This window comes from Lepidochelys kempii, chromosome 26 (assembly GCF_965140285.1).
Source record: "Lepidochelys kempii isolate rLepKem1 chromosome 26, rLepKem1.hap1, whole genome shotgun sequence".
Taxonomy (NCBI): domain Eukaryota; kingdom Metazoa; phylum Chordata; order Testudines; family Cheloniidae; genus Lepidochelys; species Lepidochelys kempii.
This window is the reverse complement of record NC_136405.1, coordinates 14,583,919-14,601,290: the sequence shown is the minus strand read 5'-3', so window position 1 is coordinate 14,601,290 and position 17,372 is coordinate 14,583,919. Positions and strand designations below refer to the sequence as shown.

The 17,372-nt window shown below is 53.6% G+C and overlaps 1 protein-coding gene across 1 annotated transcript in view; it reads left to right on the top strand.

Annotated features, from left to right (window-relative positions):
• Window positions 1-3,683: 3,683 nt before the first annotated feature.
• Window positions 3,684-17,372, top strand: part of LOC140903550 (uncharacterized) — a 46,395-nt gene continuing 32,706 nt past the window's right edge. The window contains exons 1-5 of the mRNA XM_073324985.2: window positions 3,684-4,238; window positions 14,366-14,530; window positions 15,774-15,822; window positions 16,319-16,468; window positions 16,981-17,053. Coding sequence (XP_073181086.2) covers window positions 4,092-4,238; window positions 14,366-14,530; window positions 15,774-15,822; window positions 16,319-16,468; window positions 16,981-17,053 — 584 coding nt within the window. The 5' untranslated portion in view covers window positions 3,684-4,091. The remainder of the gene's footprint in view (window positions 4,239-14,365; window positions 14,531-15,773; window positions 15,823-16,318; window positions 16,469-16,980; window positions 17,054-17,372) is intronic.

The following is a 17,372-nucleotide window of genomic DNA, read 5'->3' as shown; positions in this document are numbered from 1 at the left end:
GAAAACCTTCCGGCTCAAGCGCACGGCACACATATGCACCCACAATTGGACTACAGATGAGGATCACATATCTTGAAGAACCTCCAGTTACAGGTAAGCAACCTCCTCTTTCAGTATGGCCAAATGGAAGGTCATATATCTAGGAGTCGGACTGAAATCAACAAGATGAAATTCAGTATAATTTCAGGGAAATAACTGCTTAGATGGTCGTACTGCCGTAAAGGAAGAGCAGGTTGTAGTGGATCACCAACTGAATAGGAGCCAACAGTGTGATGAAATTGCAAAAGAGGCTAATATTGTTCTGGGGTGTATAAACAGGTGTTTAGCAAGTAAGACACAGTAAGCAATGATCCTGCTCTACTTGGCACTGGTGAGACCTCAGTTGGAGTACTGAGTCCAATTCTAAGCACCAGGCTTGAGGAAAGATGTGACAAATTGGAGAGAGTCCAGAGGAGAGCAACAAAAATGGTAAAAGGTTGAAAAAACCTGACCTGTGAGGAACAGTTAAAAACCTGGGCGTGTTTAGTCTTGAGAAAAGAGACAGTAGGGGACCTCCAACCTGGGAAAAGTCTTCATATCCGTCCAGGGCTCTTATAAAGAGAACAGGGCTCGGTTGTCCACTGAGGGTAGGACAAGAAGTGATCAGCTTAGGGAGGGAGATTTAAGGTAGATATTAGGAAAAACTTTCTGCTGTAAGGCTAGTGAAGCTTTGGAACTGGCTTCCAAGCAAGGTGGTGGAATCCCTGGGAGGTTTTTAAGAACAGGTTGGACAAACCCCTGTCAGGGTTGGTCTTGGTTTACTTGGTCCTGCCTCAGCACAGGGGCCTGGAGTAGATGATCTCTCAAGGTCCCTTCCAGCCCAGCATTTGTATGATTCTGTTTCCAGCTCCCTCTGGGAATTGGAACCTGCTGCCTGGCAGCATGAATTGTTTCCCCATGTGACTCCAGGTGTGTAATATTCAGTGTAATCGGGTATGGTTCTGCTAGGCAAACTCCATTAGCATCTGTATCTTCAGTGGGTGTTTTCACTTCTGCAGAGGAAACAGGACTATTCGGAACAGATTAGTAAAGAGTCAAATGTACAAGAAACCCAGCCCTGGTGCAAAGTAAATCCCAAGCACTGGTCCAAGAATGGTGAAAAATACAGAGGCCAGTGTGGCCACAGAAGAACCAGGCCAGGCGCCAGGAGAGAAATTCACCCTATGCAGAGAAGTGGCACAGGCCAGCACAGGGCCAAGGTACAGACTTGTGCCACTCAATTCCTATTTTGAGGGCTCTATTGGTGTACCGGCCTGGGCTGGCCCTTGGCACTGAATGTAATTCCCCCGATGTGCGTGAATGGGAACCAGACGCACAGAGACAAGAGAACAGAGGCAATAACGGTGGCTTGACCTAGCACCTTCCATCCAGTACGGTCCCGGTGTCCTTCACGGCCTGTATCTGGAGATCCCTCGCTTCCCAGGAACATGCACCCAAGTGCACAGGCCTCTCCCGTCAGAGCTAAAAGAGAGCAGCTCCTTTCACCCATGGCTCATCGACCAGAGGGTGAGATCACACCTGCACATATGCCCGTTCACATGCACATGTAGGCATCCATGCATCCATATGTGTACTCACACATGCACACATATTATAGGGATCAGTGCAAACCGCACCTATGGATACACACTAGGGTGACCATGCATCCTGTTTTGGCAGGGACAGTGCCTTTTTTAAGCCCTGTCCTGGTCATCCTGACGTATGTTGGCAAAAGTGGGCATTTGTCCCGTTTCCTCTTGCCAACTGATCATCATCTTGCTAACCCTAACCCAACTGATCATCAGCTGGCAAGAGAAAACTGGACAAATGCAGTTTTGTCAAAAAACGTGGGTTGCAACCTTTGGAGGGGTGCAGAGGAACGTGCCGAGGGACGGGGGCAAGCAGCAACACCAGCCCTGACTGTGTGGGAGGGAGGGCTAGGGAGAGCAGCTTGGGCCGGACTAGCCTTGCATGGGCAGGTAGCCGGGGGTCTTCGGCTGGCCCCGTTTGCAGGGGGTAGAGGGCAGCTTCAGGCTGGCCCCGCGCAGGCAAGTGGCAGGGAGGGCTAGGGGAGAGGCACATACCGGCCCCGTGCAGTGTCCTGTTTTCCCTTTAAGAAAACATGGTCACCTAACACAAACACACACACACAAATGTACCAACACACGCAGAGCAGGTGAAAGGGGTGCAGCTGCCAAATGCTTCTGAGATAAGTATGCTTGTGGTTCCAAACAACCTCTCTGGTTGTGAATTGTTTCCATCTGCTGAGATGGCTCCGTGACAATGCCGGGGGAGCTCCTCCAGAGCTCGAGCTCCCAGTGCTATCTCCTTTCCATCTTGGTTGTGTTTCCTCTCAGCTGCTGCTCTGCAACCCAGACCAGCAGTTCTCAAACTGGGGTCCGCAGAGCCAGGTGTCCTTAGAGCCTGCACCTGGGGTCAGCAACATAGTATGAAAAATGTTTAAAAAAATCTCACCGCACATCTGCATTGCCTACTGATTAAAACTGAGAAATCTATTATTTCTGTTGACATGACATATTCCATCGTGCATGAACAAAGCGGTGAGTATCAACTCACGTGGGATAAGCGTCAGCGTAAAAACCCTCACTGCTTTGCGGCAGCAAATCAGAAGTGATGTCCATTTTGGGGGTGACAGACGCCTTTGGCGGGGGGAAATGGAATATATTTGTACAGTGGGTGAGCGATTTACATTAACGATGGATAAAACGTCCGCATACTAGAAACTGCTATTTGTGCTGAAGCCCTGGACAGTGCAGAGTCAAATAGTAAGAAACAAATGAAGAACAGAAAGTCTGACGAAAATTATATTGATTTTGGTTTTATGGAATTTAGTGATGGATGATTGCAATGCGTTGTATGCTTACAAAGCCAATCAAATGAAGCAATGAAACCAGTAAAGTTGGAACGACACCTCCCAACAAAGCACCTGGAGTATAACAATAAATCCAGAGACTTTTTTCAGCTAAAGAAAGAAGAATGCAATTGACAGAAAACTCAAATGACAAACATAACATCGGTTCCTGAAAAGGCACTCTGGATCGCAAAGCCCTGGCTGGGATGATTTAGTTGGGGTTGGTCCTGCTTTGAGCAGGGGGTTGGACTAGATGACCTCTTGAGGTCGCTTCCAACCCTGATATTCTATGATTCTATACTAGAAACTCATGCTTTTAACAATGACGGTGCTGGTTTCAACCTCCCCGAATGACCATGCTGTTCTATGGGGACCTAGGGCAGGGATTCTCCAGAGCCACATCCAGCCAGTAGGAGGAAATCACGAAGGAGGCTTGTGAGCTGGGAGCAGTTTCTGTGTTAGGGTGGGGGAGAGGAGATACCAAGACGTGGTTCACAGACACCAAGGCCAGCAGGGACGGGTAGAGGCATCTGGTCCATGAGTACAGGGTCACCTGTGTCCCAACCTGCTGGGGCTGATGCAGGAGTTTAATGAACTGCCATTTTGTAGCCACCTCCCTGGTGACCTAGATGTCCCTTAGGCCAATCCACAGCGCACTCTCATGCCGCAGGGTATATTTACCCACAGACTCTGCACATCCTGTGAGAACCGTTAGGCTCTGCTCAGCACGCTCTCTCGCTCTCGGTTCAACCTGTTTCCTGCACTAGCATTTCTGCCAGCAAACGCAGGAGGAAGCGTGAGGGAGCTCCAGACGTCTTCCCTCCCAGCCCTGTCCCTCGGTGGCGATTTCTGAGAGGTCGCTGGAGCCAGAAGCCCATGGCAGGGGGGTGTCTAGTTCGGTATCTTGGTGGCCCCCCGGCTGGAAGGGATTCTCGGCTCTTCAGAGGAGCAGGAGCTTGAGAGGAAAAACAACATCGGTATTTCTGCCTTCAGCCTCCTGCTCCCTCCCCAGCGCTCTGGCACCCCTGTGCCCCAGGTTTTTGTCTAGAGATCCCCCAAACACACACACAGGTTATGAAGTGACGACGTCTCCGCTGGTTACGCCTTTCTCCCCCAGGGCTCTGAATGGGGGTTTCCTCTGGTCCTCCCGCTTCCTCCCCAGGCTGAGCCCAGGGGGTCCTGTCCCGCCAGGCCCAGGGCCATGGCCTTCCTCCTCAAGTTCTTCCGTTTCGGCGCGGAGAAGAAGAAGGCGAAACACTACGAGAACGTGAAGCGAGACGTCAACCCAGAGGACATCTGGACAGTGCTGGGGGAGCTGGGGGATGGCGCCTTTGGGAAAGTCTTCAAGGTAAGTGGCGGGGAAGGGCTGGGGTTGGCCCAATCACCAGGCCGAGCTGCTCGGAAGGAAGCCCAGCTCGGCGGTGCTCCCAAGTGAGCTAGCCGCCCAGCCGGGCACGGAGCTGCCTCGCTGAGCCGGTCCTGTAGCATGGGGCCGTGCGTTTAGAACTGTCCCAGGCCAAGAGCCGGCAGCTGGGGCGCATCGTCCGTTGCTGAGGCCCGAGAGGCTGTGAAGGGGTTTATTCCACTGTCTCTGGTTAGGGTGGCCCAGGAAGGAAGAGACGCATGAGGAGAAATATCCTAATTCACTTCCTGGACTCCCGTGGCCCTTGGTGGGTGGGCCACATTTGGAGGACGGGATACAAATGGGTGATGGGATGGATCCCTGAGCGAAACACTGTACCTCTGGGCCATGGTTTTAAGAAGGGACTCCTGATTGTGGGTGCCCAGCTGAGACACCTTAAAGGGCCCTCATTTTCTGAGAGGGCTGCAACCCCCCACCGTGCCCCACCCCCCAAAATCAGGCCCCTTGAAGGAGGCTCGGGGCAGCACCCACAATCACTAGTCACTTTGGGAAATCTGGGCTCTGATATTTCCTTCTTAGTGTGCTCATATCTTGTACTCCTCCCTTAATAATGTGCAATGGGCCACTTCCCGAATTCTCTTTATCAAGCTGATATTCATAACAAAACCTCATAATTGAGCTCTTCCACTGCTCTCCATAATCCTTCACTAATCCGCACGAAGCCCTGTTAAGTAGCTGCATATTAATTCCTTTGTACAGATAGGGAAACTGAGGCACTGTGGTTCGAGCCCCAGAGCCTGCATTTCAGAGGTGCAACCTCCCGGTGCTCCAGGGCCAACATTTCCAAACTGGGGAGCCTAAAGCTGGGAGCTGCGGGGTGCAGAGCACTAATTTATGCGCTTCACTCTGGCTTCAGCCCGCCAGGTTTGAACATGTTGGTCCACACAGGGTCAGGCTGCAAGTGAGGTGCTTGCCTCCCCTTGTCCACGCTGCGGGGAGAAACATTTCCATGGCAGTGGGCAAAGCCTGGAGGTGGAGGCTGACGGGCAGGTGAACCTGACCCACAAACGTACATCGGTGGGTAACGATCATCATGTAGTGGGAAGGGAGCGGCTTGTCTGGCTCCTCAGTGCGGGACTGGGCCTTGCTGTGTTTTGGGAGGAACTAAGTGAGGGCCTGACCTTGGGCCCCTTTATAAGCTCTTGGTTGTGCTAAAGAGCTTGGGGGAGGGAGGGTCTGCGTGCCGGGAAACCGCAGGGCAGAGCGTGAGCTCTGAACAGGAAACTGCCGGCAGAGCTGCAGCTGCACACGGGCCTGCCGTGTGCACCAGCAAAGGGCTCAGCAAGGCTACCGGGCTCGGCATGAAACTGGGCTTCCCCAGGGACCAGATCCCCAGGACTGCGCGTGGGAGGACAGGGGAGCTGGAGGCAAGAGCCCCAGGGGCGGGATGCTGGGGCCTGTGTCGGGGTGGTGTTTGGAGCCGTCGAGTGCGTGTCTGGAAAAGGAAATGGCTCTGCTGAGAGAGGCTTGCACCTATTCTGCCAGAAGCGGCTTCTGATTCTGGGAGACTCGCCCCCCTCCCTCTGCCCAGGGCCCAGTGCCCTGGCCAGTGCCCTACCCTGACGACTGGTGCAAACGCGCCTTCCCCCGCCCAGGGCCGGGGTTCTTGGCTGGCACCCGCAATGGCGGGAAGGCGGGACCAGGCTGGGCAGGGGAGTCTGATCTGCGCTGTGACGGCCACTCCAGCCCCTCCTCCAGGTCCTGCTCCTGCCCACGTGAGAGTGGTGGGGCTGGAAAACATGGCGGGGGACAAAGATCCCCCCCACACCCAATATTTCCATTGCAAGGGCTCCTGCCGCCCCCTCGGTCCTGCTGCCCCTGCTCCGCCCCTCTGAAATGCAGCCCCAGGGTGTCTCTAGGCTTGGGCACCCACCCCCAGAAGCCTCTGCTGAACATGCTGGCCTAAGACGCTAGGCAGATTGCGGCTGCAGGTGGTTCCCAGTTAGCAGCACCGAGGGCCTTCGGAAGGTTTTAATTGACCAGCTGCTGGTCCAGGGACTCCCCTGGCTTTAGCCTTGCTAGCATGCCCCGTGCCTGACTACTGCCTCCCTCCTCCTGCCCCAGGCAATACGAGAGAGATGGCAGAACACCCTCATCTATAGGTTTGAATGCAACAGAGCCAGGCATAGCAGGAACAGCAGCTGGCATGGGGACCATCAGTGTGGGCACACGCCCTTGGATGTGTCCTCTTGGGCTGGCCTGGACTGCCCCTGGGGAGTGGTGTCCGAGCCTGAGCCTCGGCCCACTCTTGGTTGCTAGATAGTAGTGAGTACGCCGAGGGTAATGGGGACGGGGGTGGCAAGTCAAGATCTGTTCAATGTTCAGTGCAGGGATATGTATCAACGCTACAGGCCTGATTCAGCACCGGGTTGCGGCCGGTTCCTGGCAGTAGCGTGCCGTTGGGTTGGAGTGAACTGGCCTGGCCTAGAACCGGAACGCTGCACTGGGGAACCGGGGCCAAGAGAGGTACAAACGGAAGCATTGAGAACCATGTGGGAATTTCCACGTTGCCTGGAAGCTGACCCGCTGCAGGCAGGACATTACACACTGTGGGAGCAGTAGGACCTCAAGGTCTTGAGGAAAAGGGGACCAAGCCATGCTCTGTCGGGGTAAAGCAGCCACGCCTCTCCTGCCAGGCATGCTGAGGAGAGCCGAGAGGCTGCACCCCCAGCTGATGCTGCTCCATTGACTTCATGCCTTCTCTGGCAGGCCGCACCAGCTGAGGATGTGGCTCCTGGGAGTACTTGGACTGTCTCTGGGTTTGGTCTGCACTGTGGTTTCTCAGCCAGTCTGACCGTTGCTGTACCATAAGCTAGCAATGGTGCTGGAACGGGGTAGTCAGGCCACTGGCACAAAGACTTTCTCTAGGAATGAGGCCCATGGACAAATGAAATCCACCCTTCCTCTCCCAGGTGCCCAGAGGAGGGTGGAGATGTCGCTGGACTCCGAGACTCCTTCCTAGATGTGCTCTGCACTTAGACACCAAGTCGCAGGCACCTTGGTGGGTGTTCCAGGGAGAGGTGTATTATCCCCGTCTAATTTGTCTGGCGGGACTCCCCCTGCCCCTCGGACACCGGCTGCCGTTCTGGGCACCTCACGCCCAGAAGGATGTTGCCAAATTGGAGGAACTTCTGAGCAAAGCAACAAAACCAGGGGTGTGGCTACAAAGGTGCGAGCCATGCCAGGGCCCACGCGGTAATGAGCATCCAGCCAGCGGGACCCCTGGGGAAAGCAGAGCCCACGTGACCCCGCTCAAGATGGAGCGCAAGGTCAAAGCATTAGCTGCTTTGCATGGGAGGGGGAAAGGGGGATGGAAGCGAGGGAAGAGAAGGGGAAGGTTGAGAGCTAGATCAGAGCTGGAGGGGACCAAGGCGGGGAGCTGGCGGAAGGCCTGAGGTGCTGGGGGTGGATCAGAGAGCTAAAAGGACCAGGAAGGGTGATTGGGTTGGGGCTGAGGGAGCTGAGGTCTGGACTGAAGGAAGCTGGAGTGGGGTTGAGGGAGAGCTGGGGGGCTAGATCAGAACTGGAGGGGAGGGAGGGAGGGTCGTCAGGGGAGCTGGGGATGGGAGGGCTGCATTGGGGCTGTGCGGCAGCTGGAGAGGAGCTAGGTGGGGGTTGGGGGGCTGGAGGGGAGCTAGATGGGGCTGGAGTGGGGCTGTGGGGGGCCGAACGGGGTGGATTTCAGACTCAGGAAGGGAGCCCCTAACTCATTCTTGCCCCAGGGCCCTCCGGTGCCTCGTTCGGCCACTGAACAGAACTGAGGCAGGGGCTGGAGGGGGGCGGCTGTGTGGGGAGACGACAGGGACGGACCGGCCCCCGGGGAGAGCTGTGTCACAGCCGTGGGGCAGGGGAGAGGAAACGGTGAAGGGTGTCCACGCGAGGAGGGGCGACTGTCTGGGAGCAAAGGAGGTTCAGCCCCCGGGCAATGGTCCCTCGGCACGTGGTACGTCAGGGCTGGTTCAGTGACAGGCCCTGGCGGGCTGCGAGGCGCTGGCTGAGGTGCTGGCCTGTGCGACCCAGGAGGTCAGCCTGGGTGGTCAAAACGGACCCTTTTGGCCTGAAATCTAGGGGGCAGATCCTCAGTGGGCGCGACCTGCAGCTAGGCCGCTTACACCAGCTGGGGCTCTGGCCCGATGACTCTAGATTGTGGAGCAGCCCCCGCGGATCTGGGAGTGCTCACGCAGAGACCGCGTGTTCTAGTGGGTAGGTAACAGCGCGGGAGTAGGACTCCTGGGTTCTGGGCCTTGCCGGCTAAGCTTTGGTAGGTCACTCCCCCCCCGTGGCAAGCAGGGATACAGCTTTCCTGTGTGACGTGCTTTGAGACCTGCTGTTAGACCGGACAAAGCGCTGGGGGACCGATCCTGGGCCAGCCCCGCTCGGCTGCCGAGACTCGGGGACCTGCCACGTCCCACGGTGCAAACCAGGCGCTGTGCGGCCACTTCCCTGCAGGCAGCTGCTTGGGAGGCAGCAGTGGTGGGCCGGTGGGAGCAGGGACTCTCTGGAATTGCTACCTAGCGTGGAGGCTTTCGTCAGCCCCGGTGTATGGCGAGAACCATTACCATAGCACCGCTGCCTGCCAGCAGCTAGCCGGGCGTCTAGCAGAGCAAGAATCGCTGGTAATTAAGAAACCACAACGACTTCCGCTGGGCCGCAAGCATGCACCAGAGTGCGCGTGTCTCAGCTCCTCTGCTGAGAGAGCCAAGCCCCGGGGCGGGGAAGGAACAGGGCTGCCCCAAAACCGGGGCCTCCACAGGCAGTCCCAAGCTCCCCGCTGTCCTGCAGAGCCTGGCTGTGAGGTTTAACTCTGGCGCCCCTGCCCGCTGCGCCCAGCCTTCCTGGAGCACTGATCTCGCAGAGCCAGGAGAACGCCAGCCAGCAAACCAGTGAACTGCAGCAGCCTGGCAGGGACCTAGGTACCCAGAAGCGTTCGAGAGTGAGTCTGACGTCCTGCTCAGCAGCTCTCCACCCTCTGCGTGGGTCAGTCACAGCTGCTGACTCTAGGGCCTAAAACAATTCTTTGCTGCCTTTCACTCCGCCTAGCCCTGCCGGGCCAGCCCCACTCGGGGAGAGGGAGCCAGCGTCCACTGCTTCTTGAACGTTCAGTGATCAAGGATAAAGGGAGAGAGAGCCAAGGCCGGGCAAAATCCAGGCTTGATTCCTTCCTCTACACCTCCGGGCCTCTCCCCTCAAGCACGTCCGGAAAGGAAAATTCTCCAGGGGGGTGTGGGGGGGGAAATAAACAAGGAGAAACAGTTTTACTTTGTGTAATGACACATCCACTCCCAGTCTCTATTCAAGCCTAAGTTAATTGTATCCAGTTTGCAAATTAATTCCAATTCAGCAGTCTCTCGTTGGAGTCTGTTTTTGAAGTCTTTTTGTTGAAGAATTGCCACTTTTAGGTCAGAAATCGAGTGACCAGAGAGGTTGAAGTGTTCTCCGACTGGTTTTTGAATGTTCTAATTCTTGACATCTGATTTGTGTCCATTTATTCTTTTACGTAGAGACTGTCCAGTTTGACCAATGTATGTGGCAGAGGGGCCTTGCTGGCACATGATGGCATATATCACATTGGTAGATGTGCAGGTGAACGAGCCTCTATTAGTGTGGCTGATGTGATTAGCCCCTATGATGATGTCCCGTGAATAGATATGTGAATACAGTTGGCAACGGGCTTTGTTGCAGGGTTTGGTTCCTGGGTTAGTGGTTCTGTTGTGTGGTGTGTGGTTGCTGGTGAGTATTTGCTTCAGGTTAGGGGGTTGTCTGTAGGCAAGGACTGGCCTGTCTCCCAAGATCTGTGAGAGTGATGGGTCGTCCTTCAGGATAGGTTGTAGATCCTTGATGATGCGCTGGAGAGGTTTTAGTTGGGGGCTGAAGGTGACGGCTAGTGGCGGTCTGTTACTTCCTTTGTTGGGCCTGTCCTGTAGTAGGTGACTTCTGGGAACTCTTCTGGCTCTGTCAATCTGTTTCTTCACTTCAGCAGGTGGGTATTGTAGTTGTAAGAATGCTTGATAGAGATCTTGTAGGTGTTTGTCTCTGTCTGAGGGGTTGGAGCAAATACGGTTGTATCGTAGAGCTTGGCTGTAGACAATGGATCGTGTGGTGTGTTCTGGGTGAAAGCTGGAGGCATGTAGGTAGGCATAGCGGTCAGTAGGTTTCCGGTATAGGGGGGTGTTTATGTGACCATCGCTTATTAGCACTGTAGCGTCCAGGAAGTGGATCTCTTGTGTGGACTGGTCCAGGCTGAGGTTGATGGTGGGATGGAAATTGTTGAAATCATGGTGGAATTCCTCAAGGGCTTCTTTTCCATGGGTCCAGATGATGAAGATGTCATCAATGTAGCGCAAGTAGAGTAGGGGCGTTAGGGGACGAGAGCTGAGGAAGCGTTGCTCTAAGTCAGCCATAAAAATGTTGGCATACTGTGGGGCCGTGCGGGTACCCATAGCAGTGCCGCTGATTTGAAGGTATACATTGTCCCCAAATGTGAAATAGTTTTGGTCAGTGATCCTAATTTGGGGCCACTTGCCCAAGTGATTTCTGAGATACAGCCCCCCCATCCCCCAACAGCTGTTCTTAAAGTTGACATGTTTTGGCAACTTTGTGCACGGCTAGAGATCAAACTCGGGCTGAGCCTGAGATGGTCATACCAGGGTCCCAGATGCTTGAGGGCTACCCCAATGGAGAGCACGCCACTCACTGGCTCTCAGGGGGAAAACAAGTTCCAGTGTTATTCCAAAAACGTTTGGGTCTCCACAGGGGTGCGCACCAAGCCGTTCTGGCTCATGTGCCAATTGGAGACGTGGCCCATGTGCAGAGAGAGACATTAAGGGAATGCAAGCTCTGCCTTACGGGCCCTGAATGGCTCAATGACTGTTCTGCTTGCTAAGTTTGTGTGTTGCTTGCTCATTGTGAGTTCAAATCCCTTCCTAATCTAAAATGCAAAAAGCTCACTTACTTACCAGCTCAGTGGTCAGGGTCACCAGTGTGCTTAGATGTTTGGCTGCATGTGTGTTCCATCTGTGTACTGCCACAGCAGACCTCATTGGAACCACCCAATGACCACAAGATCTGTTAAGGGACAAAGGCACGCAGCCAGGTTTATTGTTGACAAAGCACAGTACTAGTATCCCACAGACTCTACCAGACCACTAATACATGTATGCCCATAACAATGGACTAGCTCAGTGAATGGTGGGACTTTCCGTTCTTCGCTAGGCTAGACAAAGATACTCCCTCTGAGATACATCTTTATACCTCAGTACAAACAAGTTAGTACTGCCCCCTGACGTGGTTAGTTGTTACCCATCACCTTGCACATGTTGGTTTGATCAAAACATCTTTATTACGTACTGTGATCCTGACCTTATCTTTAGCAGGGGTCAGTGTGTTCCTGTTATCTTTGGGGAATGTTTTTGTACCATCCTTGATATCGGGATGTTTTGGTACCACTTGATATCAGGATGTGTTTGCATGAGTGCTCTGTGCCTAGCACTTCTTAGGAATGTGTATTTCTGCAATATCAGCCCTGTTCTTGCCAGATTCTGTGATGTTGGAGCAAGTGCAAATCCTTCTTGTGATGACAGGAGAAGCCTTGCACTTGATTCTCGTTGGGCGTAGTCTTTTGAGGGTCTATTTTGATCTCAACAGTCAGGTCATTGGCTTGTGTTCCTTCCCTGCCCTGCCGATCAAGGGGAGTGTGTTGCACCATCCTTCACATCTGTTTATGTCTTGTGTTCAGTGGGAGAGTACAGATCTGCGGTTTCCGTGCAATATGTGCTGAATTATATGAACGAGAATTCACCTGTTCAACTCATGGAGCTTGCTTCCAAGTGCATGTCTGTCATGAGGAAATAGTCTGAGCCCGACAGGATCTCCCACTTGTAGTACTGGGAGTCATGGTCATAGTTAGCTTTGGCCTTTGCCTGTCTCTCTCTTTTTGTCTATTTCTCCTTCTAACCCTGCCAGCTATAGTAATGGTGGGGCTATGGGCACCAAGGTACATGTGCCTCTTGACGTCAAGCCTAGCACCAGGTTGCTACTGAGCCCTTCTCTGGGAGTGTTCTTCCACCAAGGAATAGCTTGCCATCTCCTTCCTTTGTTTGGTGCCGCTCTCTTTAAAAGAGTTTTAGCAAGTTTCACTGTCAATTCAGCTTTGCCATGTGCCACGTGATGGGACTGAATTCCCATTGCTGGGAAAATTGCACAAACTCACTGCAATTAAACTGGGGTCCATGGTCTGAAAAGACACAGTTCGGGGTCCCATGCTCCCTGAAATGCTTCATTGCTGTGTCTAGGATGGTCCCTGTGATAGTTTCTCACAGTTCATCTCATTCTCCGGAGTCTGAACAGCAGTCTATAATAACGAGGTAGTCCATGTGGTTTGCCGCGAAAAGATCCATCCCTACTTTGCTCCAAGCTCTGCGGGGAAGTTGTGCATTTTCATTGCGTAATTTTGTTGCTTGACCTGCATTTCTCTACCTGTCCCAACTGCTCACCAGGTCTCTGATGTCCTTGGTCATATTTGGCCAGGATACAGCATCTCTGGCTTTCCCAAGACAGGCTTTGATTGTAGAATGGCTCTGATGTATTCTTCAGAGAGCTTATGTTCTCAGTGTTATGATTCCACTCCCTTTACATATGATGCTGTCTTGTACGCTCCTATCGGCTCAGTAGTTTGAATATTCTTAAGAGCCAGGTGCAGCTTCTCGCCTGGCGTCTGGCCGCCCTGACGGAATGACGGACACGAGCCCTGGTAAATCTTTATCTTGTATAGTTTGTTCTCAGATTCTTTCCAGCTCCTGCCTTGATACTGGCGGATAACTGTGTCTCTCTGTCTCAAATGTTTGTTCAGCGGCGGTAGTTTCCTGTTGCAGGGCTGTTCTGGATAAACAGTCAGCCGCGTCCGTCTCAGTGCTCTCTGGTGCGGGAGGGTCACAGGCTACTCAAACGGTTTTCCATCCCTGAACGCACTTGGGAACGTTATTGCAAGACATGTGTTTTCAGTGTGGATGTGTCTTTGTTCCACTGGTGACAGTGACCTGTATCCAAAAACTACGAGCAGTCCCTTTGGTAGGAGGGATGCCCCAAACCTGTCTCGCTGGCCTTACGTTGCATGGCTGCCTCTTCATATTTCAGGATGGGAGAGCGGGTCACCAGCTCCTTGGGATGTGTGATCAAGCAATTCCTGAACGTCCCTAGACATGAGCATGTCCTCATGCTGTCCTGGCCCCCCCTGGGAAGCTATCTATCCCAGCACTGAGCCGCAGCAAGAGAGTTGTTCGCTAAGCTGCAGTGGCATGAGAGGGTGGCACCGATGGGGCTGAGCGTAGGATGTGACCTGCAGGAGCTTTCTTATGGGTGAGGATGCGCAAGAAGGAAGAGCCCAGCTTGACTCTCAGATCCTGGACTGCATTTGCAGGGGCAGCTGTTAGGGAAAATGGCTTTTTACTTGTAAACTGAGCAGATTTCATCTGGAGACACCATATATATGGAGCCTGCTGGGGTGCCTCTTTGAACCTTCAACAATCGCCTCCTCCTCCAGTGATGAGTTGTGTGGCTGCTTACAGAGCCTTAGCTGTCACTCAGCTCCCTGGAGGAGGGAGCCAGATTCGCTTACAGGAGCTGGGAATCGAGGGTTCACAGCTCAGAGGGGAAGAAATTGACCCTGTAGCTTTTACAGCTTGACAGATACTTTGCACACCGTGTGTGCGCCTTTGAGAGAGTTGCCTTCGCAATCCAGTTGCTCTGTGTGAGAGTTTGGGTTTGCCCTGTGGCCTGTTTGCTAGATTTCCCCACTCCCTATGGTTGTGCTGTACACTACTTGGCTGCCAGCCTCCACTCCAGAAGTGGCTGCATTTCAGTGACACTGCGAGTATAACATTTGGAAAGTGCTTTGAGATCCTCATATGAAAAGTGCTAAGTAATGTGAACTGAGGGTGCTGGGGAGACTTTCCAGTGCTGACCCTCAGCTTCTGGCTGTTCCCAAGGTGGCTGGGCAGGGCTTTGGGTTGATTCCTCCCTGCATTGCTTTGTACATGTTCAATCTGTCTCAACAGGCACAAAACAAGGTGACAGGGGTTCTGGCTGCTGCGAAGGTGATTGACACGCAGAGTGAGGAGGAGCTGGAAGATTACGTGGTGGAGATAGACATCCTTGCCTGGTGCGATCACCCAAACATTGTCAAGCTGCTGGACGCACTGTACTGGGACAGCAGGCTGTGGGTGAGCTGTGGGGGCAGGTGGGCTGGCCTAACCTCCCAGTGTGGGTGATCTCAGAGCCAGGCGTTCCCTGGTGAGCCTTAGGACGAAAGCTAGAGGGGGAGGCAGACCCCACAAAGGTAACCCCAGGGCATGTGATTTAACCGGAGCCTTAACACAAAATAGATTTTTTTTAAAATTGGTCAGTTTAAAAAATAATCAGGTGACTGCCCCTTGGGCTTGAGCCGGGTGCCACCATTCCGAGCCCTGCAGGATGGGTCCCATTAGCATGAGAAACCGATGCCACGAATCAGGGATATTTTCGGTGTGATCTTGGTTATTTACCTAACACACGCCCGGAGCCTGGTTCCCTGAATACAGTGGGAACGAACAGCAGCATGCAGCTCCATTGCTCAGGAATCCCCCAGCCTGCCCCTCCCACAGTCTCTGTGCCCAAGAAGCTCCATCGCTCTGCTTCCTCTCAGGGTCACACCCATAACTCCTCCCACGCACACGCCGGCTGCACCCAGTCTCCTGCTAGCCCCTGCGTTTGCAATCGTTCTGATTGGGCTGGAAACTTCTCGCAGGAACCCAACATTGTCCAGCCGAAATGTTTCAGAGAAAGACTTTTCGTTCAAAATTGCTTATGGGGAAAATGGTGGTTTTGCCCCCAGCTGTAGTAGCAATTCAGAGGCCGCAGTGAATCATAGAATCATAGAATATCAGGGTTGGAAGGGACCCCAGAAGGTCATCTAGTCCAACCCCCTGCTCAAAGCAGGACCAATTCCCAGTTAAATCATCCCAGCCAGGGCTTTGTTAAGCCTGACCTTAAAAACCTCTAAGGAAGGAGATTCTACCACCTCCCTAGGTAATATATTATATTATAGAATATTTCTACCAGCCAGCCTCTAAGAAGGGTGGGTGCAGGAACAGGTGAGTGTGTGTGTGGGCAGGGGGAATCAGTCTTTTGGAGATGTAGGAGGGAAGTTGAGGGAAGCTTGGCCTTTGCCCCAACGTCACTGTCACAGCAGTGCAGTCAGAGCCGAGCAGCGATGGGGAATGGTTGAGGCAGGGTTTGAGAATGAGGCTGTGACGGTGATGAAGGAGGGACGAGCAGGTGGGTGAAGCTCTCTGGGTGGGAAGACCAGGGACTCCCCCTCGGTGGAGTATACAAGCCAGAGCCCCCTGCTGACGCTGCCCAGCCCCACCCCTGGCATGCTGAGACTGGAAGCTGGGCCATGAATGTGGCTCTCTGCTCTCTCCTCAGATCCTGATTGAGTTTTGCCCAGGAGGAGCAGTGGATGCAGCGATCCTGGGTAAGTAGGGGGGCGACCATATTTCCCTGTGCTGAATATGGGACACCTGGTAAAATTATTCGTATGCAAGCGAGTTCAACGGCAACCAGTCAGAACTATGCAGGACAAACGTACAAATTAACATCGGGTTGTCTGAGCCCTCGTTAAAAAGAAATACTGCGTAGATGGATTCTTTTTCTTTACCTTCTTATCTTGTCTCAGTCCCTCTTCCCCCCTTTCCCTCCCTCCCCCCCCCCCCGGCCATGTCTGGCTGGCTATTGAGAGCACAGGCTCTTCGGGACAGGGCCCAGCTTCGGCTCTATGGCTGTGCAATGCCCGTAGAACGGGGCCCTGAGCCCAGCTGAAGTCCCCATCCCTGGCAAGGTGCTGCCTTCGTGCCCGTACTAATTGGGCCAGCTGTAACCCCTGACCTGAACCTGTCTCCTGTCGTGCCCCATGCCCAGGGTGCTGTGGGCTTTAGCTACCACACTAACTCCCCAGGGGTGTCTGATTTCAGAGCTGGAGAAGGGTCTGACGGAGGAGCAGATCCAAGTGGCCTGTAAGCAGATCCTGCTGGCCCTGCAATATCTCCACAGCTGCAAGATCATCCATCGGGATCTGAAGGCTGGGAATGTCTTGCTGACCTTGGAAGGAGATGTCAAGCTGGGTGAGGCTCTGGGGAGAAGACAAGGGCGGGCTGAGCACGGGGTGTGCCATGGGTTCGGTAGCAGTCCAGTAGCAACCCAGGATCCTGCTCCCGGAGGCAGAGAATTAAATTGGTTAGTCTCTAAGGTGCCACAAGGCCTCCTTTTCTTTTTGCGGATGCAGACTAACACGGCTGCTACTCTGAAACTAGAAGAAGTTAAGAGCCTTCGGGTTCTACTGTATGATGCATTCCAGTGAATTATCAGCAGGCGATATAGGACGCCGCCAGCCAGGTGCACCGTATTCCCAGAGCGGCTGTAGCAGGGGTGTGTGCGAGTGTGGGGGGGTCACACCCTTGCTGGGCCGCATGCTTGGCTGACGTAACTCCACCGGCAGCCGTGAAGTGACTGAAGTCAGCAGAGTCGTGCCATGCTCCTGGGTCATGGAGTTACGCCCACAGAGAGTTCAGCCCTGGAGACAGTAACACCTCCCACTCATAGTCATCGATTGTCTTCTCTTCTCTTTATGACGTAGCTGACTTTGGAGTCTCTGCCAAAAACTCCCAAACCCTGCAGCGACGGACATCCTTCCTTGGGACACCATATTGGTATGCGCCGGCACTGCCTGGGAACAGCAGGGCATTGTGGGTAATGGACTTGGGAACAAAGTTGTTTGCTACTGGCCTTTGTCGCCTGTGGACACGGTGGCAGATCAGAAATGCTCTGTACTGTCCCTCCAGTGGTAGGCTGAGCTCCAGGGCGTTGAAAGAGGGGATACTGGAACCAATCTTTTCCATTGACATCATTTCAGCAGAAAGTGGCTTTTTGTTGAAAAGGAAAATGTAGCAGAAAAAAGGGTTTTGGATGAAAAATCAGCAGCTGAAAACATTTTGGTAAAAACTGTTGGCTTTCGGTAAAAACTTGCTG